At 39.0% G+C, this 14,026-nt stretch overlaps 1 protein-coding gene across 3 annotated transcripts in view; it reads right to left on the bottom strand.

Annotated features, from left to right (window-relative positions):
• Positions 1–13,330, bottom strand: part of guk1a (guanylate kinase 1a) — a 28,412-nt gene extending 15,082 nt beyond the window's left edge. The window contains exon 1 of one of the 3 annotated variants that reach the window (XM_041244683.1): positions 13,211–13,330. In XM_041244683.1, the coding sequence (XP_041100617.1) occupies positions 13,211–13,244 (34 nt within the window). In that variant the 5' untranslated portion in view covers positions 13,245–13,330. Of the gene's footprint in view, positions 1–5,262; positions 5,324–13,210 lie in introns of those variants that run through there. The other 2 variants (XM_041244685.1, XM_041244684.1) reach the window with 2 other exon arrangements.
• Between the last annotated feature and the right edge of the window lie 696 nt (positions 13,331–14,026).

The raw sequence follows: 14,026 nt of genomic DNA, 5'->3' as shown, positions 1-14,026 counted from the left end.
GATTAAACAATTATACCAAACAGGTGCTAATGATCATCAATTCAATATGTAGGTTGAAACACAATCATTAACTGAAACAGAAACAGCTGTGTAGGAGGAATAAAACTGGGTGAGGAACAGCCAAACTCAGCTAACAAGGTGAGGTTGCTGAAGACAGTTTACTGTCAAAAGTCATACACCATGGCAAGACTGAGCACAGCAACAAGACACAAGGTAGTTATACTGCATCAGCAAGGTCTTTCCCAGGCAGAAATTTCAAGGCAGACAGGGGTTTCCAGATGTGCTGTCCAAGCTCTTTTGAAGAAGCACAAAGAAACGGGCAACGTTGAGGACCGTAGACGCAGTGGTCGGCCAAGGAAACCTACTGCAGCAGATGAAACACATCATGCTTACTTCCCTTCGCAATCGGAAGATGTCCAGCAGTGCCATCAGCTCAGAATTGGCAGAAAACAGTGGGACCCTGGTACACCCATCTACTGTCCGGAGAAGTCTGGTCAGAAGTGGCCTTCATGGAAGACTTGCGGCCAAAAAGCCATACCTCCGACGTGGAAACAAGGCCAAGCGACTCAACTATGCACAAAAACAATGGAACTGGGGTGCAGAAAAATGGCGGGAGGTGCTCTGGACTGATGAGTCAAAATTTGAAATATCTGGCTGTAGCAGAAGGCAGTTAGTTCGCGAAGGGCTGGAGATCGGTACACAAATGAGTGTCTGCAGGCAACAGTAAAGCATGGTGGAGGTTCCTTGCAAGTTTGGGGCTGCATTTCTGCACATGGAGTTGGGGATTTCATCAGAATTAAGGTCTCCTCAATGCTGTGAAGTACAGGCAGATACTTATCCATCATGCAATACCATCAGGGAGGCATCTGATTGGCCCCAAATTTACTTTGCAGCATGACAACGACCCCAAACATACAGCAAAAGTCATTAAGAACTATCTTCAGCGTAAAGAAGAATGAGGAGTCCTGGAAGTGATGGTATGGCCCCCACAGAGCCCTGATCTCAACATCAGCGAGTCTGTCTGGGATGACATGAAGAGAGAGAAGCAACTGAGGCTACCTAAATCCACAGAAGAACTGTAGTTAGTTCTCCAAGATGTTTGGGCCAACCCACCTGCCAAGTTCCATCAAAAACTGTGTGGAAGTGTATGCAGAAGAATTGATGCTGTTTTGAAGGCTCAATTTTGTTAATTGATAAATATAAACTATTAACATGTCTATTTTTGAAAGCATTCTTACTTTACAGCATTTTTGCACACCTGCCTAAAACTTTTGCACAGTACTGTGTGTGTGTGTGATATATATATATATATATATATATATATATATATATATATACACACACACACACACACACACAACACACAACACACACTGAAGTGTACAAAACATTAGGAACACCTGCTCTTTCCATGAAATAGACTGATGAGGTGAATCCAGGTGAAAGCTATAATCCCTTATTGATGTAACCTATTAAATCCACTTCAATCAGTGTAGATGAAGATGAAGGGGAGACAGGTTAAAGAAGGATTTTTAAGCCTTGACTCAACTGAGACATGGATTGTGTATGTGTGCCATTCAGAGGGTAAATGGGTAAGACAAATGATTCAAGTGCCTTTGAACGGGGTATGGTAGTAGGTGCCAGACACGCCGGTTTGAGTGTATCAAGAACTGCAACGCTGCTAGGTTTTTCACGTTCAACAGTTTCCCGTGTATATCAAGGACGGTCCACCACCCAAAGGACATCCAGCCAACGGCAGGCCAGTGGTCGAAAACGGCTCATTGATGAAAGAGGCCAAAGGAGGCTGACATGAATTGTGCAGAGCAACAGACGGGCTACAGTTAGTCATCTGACAGTCCAGTACAACATTGGTACAGAAAAACCCATAAAAGATTGCACAACTCGTCGTACTTTGACACAAATGGGGTATGGCAGCTGACGACCTAACAGAGTTCCACTTATTTCAGCAAAACACAAGAAACTGCGGTTGCAGTGGACTAAAGAACGAAAACACTGGACACTGGAGGATTGGAAAAACATTGCCTGGTCTGATGAATCCCGGTTCTTGCTGTTTCATGCTGATGGGAGGACTAGGGTATGGAGAAAATCACATGAGTACATACATCCATCATGCCACATGTCAACATTGCAGACTGGTGATGTTGTGATGGTGTGGGGTGTGTTTTCATGGCACACATTGGGCCCCTCGATAAAAGTGGAGCAATGTTTGAATGCCACAGGCTATCTGAACATCACTGCCAATCAGGGGCAACCCTTCATGGCAGCAGTGTATCCATCTGCTAATAGATTTTTCAGCAGGATAATGCCCCATGCCACAAGGCTAGGATTGTGCAGGAATGGTTCTATGAACATTACAGTGAATTCAGCTTACTGCAGTGGCCTGCCCAGTCAACAGATAAATTAGTCAATAAAAATAAATTCATTAGGCCCTAATCTATGGATTTCACATGACTGGGATTACAGATATGCGTCTGTTGGTCAAAGATACCTTAAAAAAACGGTAGGGGTGTGGATCAGAAAACCAGTCAGTATCTGACACATCTCCTTCGCATAGAGTTGATCAGGCTGTTGATTGTGGCCTGTGGAATGTTGTCCCGCTCCTCTTCAATGGTTGTGTGAAGTTGCTGGATATTGGCGGGAACTGGAACACGCTGTCATACACGTCGATCCACAGCATCCCAAACATGCTCAGTGGGTGACATATCTGGTGAGTATGCAGTCCATGGAAGAACTGGGACATTTCCAGCTTACAGGAATTGTGTGTAGATCCTTGCAACATGGGGCCATGCATTATCATGCTGAAACATGAGGGGATGGCGGCTGATGAATGGCACGCCGACGGGCCTCAGGATTTCGTCACGGTATCTCTAGGCATTCAAATTGCCATCGATAAAATGCAATTGTGTTCGTTGTCCGTAGCTTATGCCCGCCCATACCATAACCCCACCGCCACCATGGGGGAACTCTGTTCACAACGTTGACATCAGCAAACCGCTCGCCCACACGACACCATACATGCCGTCTGTCATCTGCCCGGTACAGTTGAAACCGGGATTCATCCGTGAAGAGCACACTTCTCCAGCGTGCCAGTGGCCATCGAGGGTGAGCATTTGCCCACCGAAGTCGGTTACGACGCCGAACTGCAGTCAGGTCAAGACCATGGCAAGGACAACGAGCATGCAGATGAGCTTCCGTGAGACGGTTTCTGACAGTTTGTGCAGAAATTCTTCAGTTGTGCAAACCCACAGCTGTCCGGATGGCTGGTCTCAGATGATCCCGCTGGTGAAGAAGCCAGATGTGGAGGTCCTGGGCTGGCTTGGTTACACACGGTCTGTGGTTGGTTGGACGTACTGTCAAATTCTCTAAAACAACGTTGGAGGCGGCTTATGGTAGAGAAATGAACATTCAATTCTCTGGCAACAGCTCTGGTGGACATTCCTGCAGTCAGCATGCCAACTGCACGCTCCCTCAAAACTTGAGACATCTGTGGCATTGTGTTGTGTGACAAAACTGCACATTTTATTGTCCCCAACACAAGGTGCACCTGTGTAATGATCATGCTGTTTAATCAGCTTCTTGATATGCCACACCTGCAGGTGGATGGATTATCTTGGCAAAGGAGAAATGCTCACTAACAGGGATGTAAACAAATTTGTGCACAAAATTTGAGAGAAATAAGCTTTTTGTGCGTATGGAAAATTTCTGGAATCTTATTTCAGCTCATGAAAACATGGGACCAACACTTTACATGTTGCGTTTATATTTTTGTTCAGTGTAAGCACGGGTATCTAGCCGGCGTAATGAAGACAACACAAACTTTTGCATTAAGCCTTTTCTTAACTAACAGGATATCAATGTTTTACAGAAAACAAAAAACACAGCGAGTGGCAAGTACACCTCAATAATAACAACTGCGGTGACTATTCTTCTCAGGAACTAAATCGGAAACAAAATAACATAACCTCAGTGCTCTATCTAAAGTGCGACTAATTTGGTTGTATATGCAACAAAACATTTGCTTATGCGAAGTACATTTTAATTTAGGTGCACGTGTGCCACTAGAAACTAGATGACTATAAAAAATAAAGTGACTTGAGGGACACCGATTGGTTTATTAAATCTTTCCAGAACCACTGTCATATCAAACTGTTTTGTAGTCTGATCTCCATGAGTGCACCTCGTCGCTACAAAATGGCATATAAACAAATGGTAAAATGCACCACTGTTTCTCATGCTACAAAAAGCTGAAAATGTTTCAGTCATAGAATTTCATAGAGAGATGCATTACTCACCATTCAGGCCTGGCAACCTAAAACACAAGCTCCGTATAAAGCATACACATTAAAAAACTATTGCAGCTTTGTTATGAACAGCAAATTGATTATACTAAAGCATCTCTACCACAGGGCTTTGACATAGTTCAGTTGGCACTGCTCAAATTGCAGTTTTATTATGCCTAAATATAATAACCTTTATCTTTCACAGTAAGTCCGGGGCTAAGAACACTTCATCTATTTGAACACTTTGCTTGCTTCCCGAGGGGTGTTCGCTTAGCTGGAGACTACTGTACCTCAGTAACTGCTGCTTAAGAATGCACCACAGCAATCTAGGAAAACACTCAAATCCACTCCACGTCATGGAGCTCTTTAGCAGTCAAGGAAACAGAACTTTACTGAACATGGCAGGCTGGTAAACTTGTCTCAGGTATGCCCATATACAGTAGTCAATAACTATTCTAAAATCACATATAACATGTTGCACATGACAGTTAAGGATACACTGGTTAAGATTCCAGTACATCTTATTCGCATACAGATATCACCGATATGCAGCACATTTGTATAGTTAAAAAAAACAACCAATTTTATGTTTGATAGCACAGTATTTTTTTGTGATTACAATAAAAACTAACACAGTACACCGTGAGTAGAGTGTCTATTATAAGAAATATCACTTCAAACATCTTTTGTACACAGAGACAATAATCTACACAAACAGTATTAACTTTTATAACATACTGACACACATACACATGTTTATCCTCATGTACAACAGTTTAGTGCTGTATAAACACGTACATCACATTTCAATTTGACACCTCACATAATTTAAAATACTCTATGGACAACTTGCTCAGTTTGTTTCAGATCGAGCAGTCTGCTCACAAGCAAAGACTGTACTGTTTTGTAAGAAAAAGATTTAGCTAACCCACACTGATTCATTAGAATCAGGTTTCCTTACCTTTCTGTGTATCAAAGCTTGAGCAAAGAGGTTGCTGCAGTTCTGAATGAATGGAACAGTATCGCTGAACTGGGGCCAGTGAGAGTGTGTGTGTCTCAGAGATCCTGCTGACAGCACTAATCAACATTTCCTTGTTTCATACTGCGTAGCCAATGGAAATCTCTCTGTCATTGATCATCTGCTAATCTGTTACAAATGTGCGTATTATGTAGTTCAGGGCTGGAAATACAAGCATACTGACGTATTTTACTATCATTCCCATCCGAACCACTTAAAACACCAAACAAATATTGAACAAAAGAGGGTGTGCAGACTTAACAAGCACTAGAAACTAATTGCTGCTAAAGAATGTGAAGCAAAAAATTCATTTGAACTCTTCTGATGCTAAGGGCCCTTAAAAGGCAAGATCAGGTATTTAGCAGGTAAATGCACACTATAGTTGGGTACGCTAGTTTGAAGGAATAAATTACCTGACAATCAGTGCTATGTTCATAAAGTAACTACAGTACATAATGTCAGGAATCAACCTCATCCACCTCCAACGGACAAGAAACCTTATTCTATAGAATGCAGTCTGCTTCATCTTTGACCCTAAATGAACTGTGCCAATTAGATAGTATAGAACAGTTGATACTAACATTTTGACCTAGACTACTAACTGGACCCTACATTAACTGTAAGACAGTACTGAACTGATTTAAATAGTTCATTTTACTAATGCAAGAAATAAAAAATACATTAATAATAATAAAAAAAACAGCACATGTAATGTATGTAACATTCCTACTGTATAAAAAATACTGCATTATGATTTACTGAAACTGCATTTGAAAACATTCAGCTTTCACAGAATCAAGTGTAAGGTTTCTAAGACATACACAACTTTCAGCAGCCCAACCCAACATTGCTCACAAACAAGTACTGCAAGTCACTGTGATACTCTTGAGATTTGCTCAAGATTCAGTTATATGATCAGTTCTCTAGATGCACCTAAAAATAGAAGTGTGTTGTTGCGTTGTGTGAAAGTGACATACAATTATATTCATGTGCAATTCAAGAGAATTTACAGAGTACAGAGTTAGCCAAACAAGTAAGATTTTTGTTTACTTCTGAAAAGCATTTCTGAACCAGACTGCACAGCTATACTGTAAAGGCACAGAGATCCCTCTATTCAGTATTCAATGCAGAGACAACATAAATACTTGCTTACAGCTATACCCATTTTGACCACGATTCTAAACATTTAGGTTCTAAGTACTAAGAGTACTAAGCTGATTGACTTGAGCATCTGGTATCAAATAGATTGCAAAGAGGATTAGTCGCCTTACACAATTTAATGCTTATTTGTGGTTCTATACTTAGCCAGTTGACATACTCTGTAAATGGGTATTTGAGGTTCACAAGCTTTTTGAACAAACAACAAAGCAGCAACCCTAGCTCAAATGTCACAAAAGCAACTAAATCAAAAATTTTAACTAAACAAAAAGTGTACAGGAGCCAAGGGTGGACTCCTACATTGTCACAATCTCCATAAAAAAGAAGAAAACAAACAACTTAATGTAACACAGAATACATGATTCTCAGCAATAACAGTGGTGCAGAACATGTATCTAGGTGCATTTTAAACCCAATACGGCACTCAGGTTATTTGTGCCCTGCAACTGTGTACAGTACTTTTTCAAAAAGAAAAGCATCTAGAAACATGCATACCTTTACCAAGTTTTTTGTTGCTACTGTATAAACGTTCACCTATTCATAGTATCTGGATCAAATCTAATGTGAAAGTAAATCTGGCGATAGTGTCCCAGTAAAAGAAACAGCTGTAATTCTACACTATAAAAACGTGAAGCTTTCATCTCTGTCTGTTTTAACCCGACTCTTATTCAGAGTGTTGTTTCCATCATAAAATGAAATACTTTTCTGTGGTTTTTCGACAGCTGGAATGGGTGCAATTTACATAAAGGTGGCGGAATAACTCTTCGGTATTTAAATGAAAAACCTCTATGTTAATGGTGAATGGTTTATACATCATTTCAGGATTTCAATCAATGGATAGGTGGGACTGGAAAGCAGTAAAGGTGAAGAAAAGCAAAACATGTGTTTCAGGAGATATGGAGAAATGAGAGAAGATTCATTTAATAGAACATAATAATAAAAGCAAATATGTCAGAACAGAGAAAAAAAGTCAAGTAAGAGAGCTCATTTTGATGTAGCCTAATTCTGTAAATTATGTTCTGTATTAATTAAATTACAGTTTCATGTACCCGGTTATGGTGGATATTTTATGTCAAAATAACAAAGAAATGAAAATACATAAACACATAAATAAATAGATATTTGTTTATTCATTTATTTCTTTATTTTTCATTTTGGCATAAAATATCCTCCCTTCCCAGTTGCACTTAATGAAAATGAATCACATGTGAGTGTATGACAGGATAGCATACAAACAACCACTGGCAAAGAATGACAGGGCTGTGAGTGACACTGGCAATGCAGGACCCCTTGGGGTGCTTGACTAAATCCTCTAAGTTTATCACGTAAATACGACATTGTAGCTTTACCCATTCAATATCTCTGTAGCTCTTCTGTAAGGTCCAAACAGGGCCCTTTAATGATACACCAGTGGGGTATACTTTCAGTTGCGATTCCATACTGAGGGGGCACCTACATTATCCCTTTCATCCTCTAAAGTCGCAGCAATTTCTAGCAGCACATTGGGCACCATCACCATAGTATAGTCAAAGAGTCACTCCACCCACAGCAGAACCTTTCTATTTCAGCACAGAGCCTGTTTGAAATAGGTTCCCACCTCCATTAGGACTCTTTGAAACAGATGGAACCACTTTAGACACAAAATACTCAATCCGATCACATCAACCCTTTTGATTTTTGCACGGGGATATGTTAATTAGGTACCCATTTAAATTGCATAACATTCTTCACAGTGTCAGAATTGGGGCTTCACGACGGTTTTCATCCTTCATGGCAATTTGTGATTTTTGCTCGGAACACGAAAAACGGAAAGTTAAAACATTGCCACAAAAGCGGTCGGAAAAGCTTTGCTATTCAGGGCTATTGTGTAGCTTTTCTACCACATGTAGTGCAATAGAAAATGTTATAGTAGCCTAAACTTTCAACAGAAAAAGTACCTCTTCAACTGGAAGCACTGTACACTTCTGAGGCTATCAGAAGATTTAGGCAAGTATTTCAACAAGTTCAACGATTCTGTCAGTGCACATACAATAGGCACGATTCATATGAATATAAAAGAGTGGACCCTCCAAAAACCACGATGTGACAGCACCATTGTCTACAGACTCCATGCACGGGCTTTCTGTGTAAATTAAGAAAGCATTAGGTGGAGCTGTCAAAGTCATCAAGGTAATGAGGTTTTAAGGGAGTATGAACTAATGCTTGAAAATCCATTTATTACCACTTGACATTATAACAGTGTCTGTCCCCCTTTTATTTTACCAAGAATCTGGTGTTTATGCAAGATTCACCACAGGTCCTGGGACAACCAGTGCTATCTAGAATCCTCATACTTACAGTACTGGAAGCAGGCGCATCATACACTAAACTTGCTCCCTCTGAGCCTTAAAAACAGCTGAAAACCTACATTATTCTCTCAACCTCGTTTTCACAGAAATCCCTCTATAGTTTAATGCTACGCCTCCATTTGCACAAAACAAAATACAATTATCATAGGCTAATCCTATTTACAAGAAGGGTGTGTGCAGTACACACAAAGCAGTCAGCCTTATCACTCAGCAAATACTTCTGGAATACTGCAACTACAGTGAATCTGCCATCCAGTCACTAAAAACTAACAAACAAGAGGACAAGCAATCTTGAAGGGGAATTTACTAATCAGTAAAAAATAAGTGCTTGGATAAGGCAGCAACTGCCAATTGAGTGTCGCCGGGACTCTCAGGTTAGCAGTTGTCTACGTCCCCGGAATGCGCGCCTGTCAATCTGTGCGAGGTGCAAGCTTCAGAATGTTGGCAGCAGTTATAGTTCCTGCTGTGGAGAACTGGAAAACATGGATCCAGGATTTTCTTGGATCAGAGCAGACTGAAAACTATACTGCTGTGCCCCTTTTACGTGACCTCCTGTGTACAGTTCTGTGTTTTACTGAAATCCATTTCAGGCTTTCTTTGCTGACTGCTCCCCAAACATAAGCAAACATGTTTGAAAGATGTCAGCGGCTGCTGACAGAAAACTTGAATTGTTTTTTTTTTGTTGTTTATTTGGCTGCACCGTAGAAACAATACTGCTGAGTTTAAGGGTCTACTGGTTGCTTGTTAATTCTGATGTTGAGTATCAGTAGGTTTTTCCCCAAAATTACTGTATCTAGATATATAAAGAAAAAGAAAGAAATGTGGTTATTTAAATCTCCCTACTACTAGTCGATCATATTAAATATTTTTTTTAAAAATTAGCACCCCTCGAGTTGAGTTTGACATTAATTATGTTGCTGCAGTTTTATGAAATGTAACAAAAGCAGGACTTCACTTCCCACTTTCCTAGAGCTTAGTGTTCTGGCATGGAGAGCACACATAGTTTGCAATACTGAATAAGCAACTTAGTTAGTTTGTGTTCTCGTTTAATTGAGACCAAAAGATGTACTATGATTTACAAATTTAAAAACCTCATAGGTTCTGGAGCATTTGGTCTCCTTTAATAGTGAGAGCAGTGGACTTTTCATCTTTCTGGAATTTTGCTTTTGTGGATCCTATTGCTATGCCTTTCTGTTCTTCATCCTTTTACACATAAAATAACTTTTCTGTTTGTGGCTTTTTGTATTTGTTTCTTATTGTTAAAAAAAATTCAAAACTGTAATAAATGAAAAATATATTGTGTACCACAGCATAAAGACTTTGCACTTTACTGGGACCCCCAACATTTCCTCTGGGACCTTAAATTTGTTTAGTTGAGATTCCTGGAACCTAATTAGAAAAAAAAGTTTTGGTGTGGAGAGCCCTGAGCATAATAAATACGTAATAAGTAAGGGACAGTACATTTACACATAAGTGTGTGCTACATCGCTTAACATTCTGGTTTTAACGTTCTGTCCAATCCCTGTATAGAATAGCTGTCAGTTTAAATGAAAGAAAAAGACTGGAACAGTTTGGACAAAGGATCTAGGTTTTAATTTAAATATTAAAAAAAGAAGCTACAGTAACCACTGTTGCACCTCACCAGTAATACAAAGATATATATTACAACTAATAATATTACAAAGAACTCCTTCTCCCCAGCAAGGTATTATTTAATTAGGTTTGTTTTTAATGAGCATATGCTGCCCTGACACAATGTACAGTACAGTGCGTGATTAAGCACAATCCCTCTGGGTTTGAGCAGTGGAATACAAAAACAAGGTGGGAGGTGGGCTCAGAAGACCAGAGGTCTTTCGAACAAACACCAGCAGAATCAAGAGCTGTCTGAGATGAAGCTGCCCTAATATTAGAACAAAATTATAACATAAAGGCCTAGTACTGCCTATTATATTAGAAAGTCAAATTATCCTTGTTTTTTTATTTATTTATTTATTTACTAAATTTGCTTACAGATTGTCTAACAGCAATCAGTTTAATTCTGTTACACAGTACAGTGCCTGTTACTGAGGTCTGCGTACAACATTATTTTATAAACATGTGTTTCAGGATTTTCTATCAAATCCACCATCATTAATAGAGGTAAAATTTTGTAATCTTAAAGTCCCATTAGTGGGCACGACTTTCTTAATTATTTCTCCAGCTAGTCATGGAAACAGAAGACCTGGCACATGACTGAGGAGGACGTTTATATCACCAGTTAGCCTGGAAATATACATGATCTATCATGAGTTATGTAAGAAACTTTTATACAGCAAAACAGTGCCATCTACTGAGGAAGCTTTGCAATGACAGAGCTATAGAACAGAAAGTTTTACGAGGTCAAGCGGCTGAAGAAGCAGGGGGTTAGTGGGATATACACAGATGGCAATCAGTAAAGATATATGCTTGTATCCATAATGTTTAATTAGATGAATTTTAGAAATAAAAGAAATATGTCAGTGACATCTGAATGCCCCAAGTAAAGTAACTCTATACTCCTAAACACACACGACAGTGAGCTTTACTGCAAACCACCACCCTGTAACCACTGTAGTTAGAAATCCCTGGGGTCAAATCTGATCAAATGCTTTGTAAACATGAAGTACAGCTAGGGCATCCCCATACAGAATGAACTAATTTTGCTTCATAAAGTCTAATGAAACCTGCTGAATAATGTTACATTAACATATTAAAATTACATACTGACATTTTCCATATAGTTAATGAAAAACTGAAAAAAAAATTCTACTATTGTGACTTCCAGTAGACTTTTGCGATATCATTTTGTTGCAGTTTTTTTGATTAATTAATGTTAAATATCTAAATTATGTTATTTTTTTGTCTCAATCTTAATTCTAGATGATGCAAAACTTTTGGCCATAGCTGTACAGTAAAATGGACATGTGAAAAAGAAAAGCATTGATATATTGTACCAAAAGCAATGTTGGACTGAAACAGTAAATATTCTCTGGACACTCCCTGTAATGGAACTTTATGGGGAGAATCAATAATTCAACTGTGTATGTGTACCAAACATTAGGACAATGCAGATGCAACTGCACAGGACCAATGGCAATTTCACCATCAGAAACACATTTAGCATGAAGAGTTTATAGTCCCTGGCAAATATCTGGTTTCTGAGATACAAGGTGGTGGCAGCTTTAAAAATAAAAAAAAATAAAAAAATAAAAAAATAAAAAACAAACACACCACAAAGGAAAGGGTTCATTTTTCTTGAAGGAACCCATGACAAAACTTCAGGGTCTGAAATCGGTGGATAATGCACCACCATACAAGAAAAAGAAAGAGATTTCAACATTCCAGAGAACATTTTACAAACAATTAACAGTTTTCTTTATTAAAAAGAAAACACAAAGCTGCATTAACTGTAGTGTTAAACCTTACTGCATTGGCAGACAGCTGACATGATGAATGCTTTGCACTGCTGCCAGTAGTAGGTTACTCCTCTCCTACTGTAGCACGTGCTGCAACTCATGCCAATCTTGCATCTCATTTACAGTACTACAGTATTCCGTTTCCAACAATAAATAACACGTTTCTATTGGTTTAAAATACTACACCAGACGCTAAAACTTAAGCATAGTGCCATTTACATTTAAACAACGGTGCATACCAAAAAGAGCTGGTTGGTATGTCTTACTAAGCCAGGTAAAGAAAGCCACCCACACAACGTTTTTAATATCACAAAACACGTGTAGCTACCATCGTATCATTTCCTTTTTTTGTGTGTTGAAATAATGTTTTGTTTCCCCTGAACTACAGCACTGTAGTTCCATTAGCATGTTTTTTTAGGTCTGGTGATGGAGTGACAGGAAAGGTGAGGCCCTTTTGTGGCTAGCATTACTTAATCTGTAAGTGACAGAACAGGCAACAAAGTTTGATGGAGTAGTTAACAGAAACGCAAGCATGGAAGAATGTAAACACAGGAATCACGTTTAGAATATATTCTAACGCGGTTCCGAGCGATTTTGAGTGATGCTACATACACTTCGATACTAGATAACATTTTGTCGGTGCTGAATATCTTGCACTACTATACTACTGTAACTATTACATCACGTTCCATCGTGCCCAATCGTAACGCTGGGGTCAACACAAGAAATTAAATTTACATTAGGTATATGATTATTAAGTATACAACTGCATCTAAAAAAAAAAAACCCTGCACAAAGCTTTAAATGACGGAGCCCCTTGGCAAAGTTATTTATTTCAAAATTCACAGTTTCAAACACTCGTTTGTACTCAATGTATTTGCTATAAAAACTGATCTAGCTAGCTTATTCCTAACAATTCACACTTAAATCTTGTTTTGTTTCAAAACCTACCTCTGACAAGGCAGGAGAAAAACCTCAGAAGCATGAATTTGAATTGCAATATTTTAACTCCCTCCTCTCTCTTCCGCCTGCTTAATCCTACTGCTTCCCTTCCCTCATAGCCATGAAGTACTGAGCTGTGCTGCCCGAACGTCATCACAATGAGACAAAAAAAAAAAAAAAAAAAAAAACATTTCTATTGTTAGCGTCTGTTCACGAAAGTGACGTCGTCTTTCAAGGGATGCAAAGTATTTAAAAACACAAACTTTTTTTTTTTTTTTTTTTTTTTTTTTTGCAAATAAACAATGATTCCCCCAGGTCGCAACACAAGATTAACATACAGGGGATGGCAGAATCGTCGGTTTGTAAATGCCGCCAACATATGTATTAAATCGTATGTTGTAGAACTTAACATGATTGCAGGGCACTGGCACTGCACCTTAGTTTAAGTGTCCGTGTGGGGTGTAGTTTATCAATGGTTGTCCCTCGTTTTGTGGTAAAAGGTAGCGACTACAATATGCGCGACAATATGTTTATTTAGTGTGACGTCACATCCACGGTGATTTGCTAGGTTGTTCCAAACAAACAGGCGAGTCAGTGGTGCGCTTTAAAACATATGTACAATTGTACAGTAAGATATTTTATGGTGACCTTAATCATTCAGACATAAGTATTCTTGTTACTAATTAACGTAATGTATTTTATTCATGCGTCTTCTTCGCAATATACTATTAAATCTGCTTCGCGATAACAAGAATATAAAATCAACAAAAGTTTTCCAAATACGTTAATATTACTATGACTGGGCAACTAAAATATCCGTCCTAA

This window comes from Polyodon spathula, chromosome 3 (assembly GCF_017654505.1).
Source record: "Polyodon spathula isolate WHYD16114869_AA chromosome 3, ASM1765450v1, whole genome shotgun sequence".
In the NCBI taxonomy this organism is placed as follows: domain Eukaryota; kingdom Metazoa; phylum Chordata; class Actinopteri; order Acipenseriformes; family Polyodontidae; genus Polyodon; species Polyodon spathula.
Note: the sequence above shows the minus strand (reverse complement) of the source record. Positions and strands in the feature narration are given on the sequence as shown.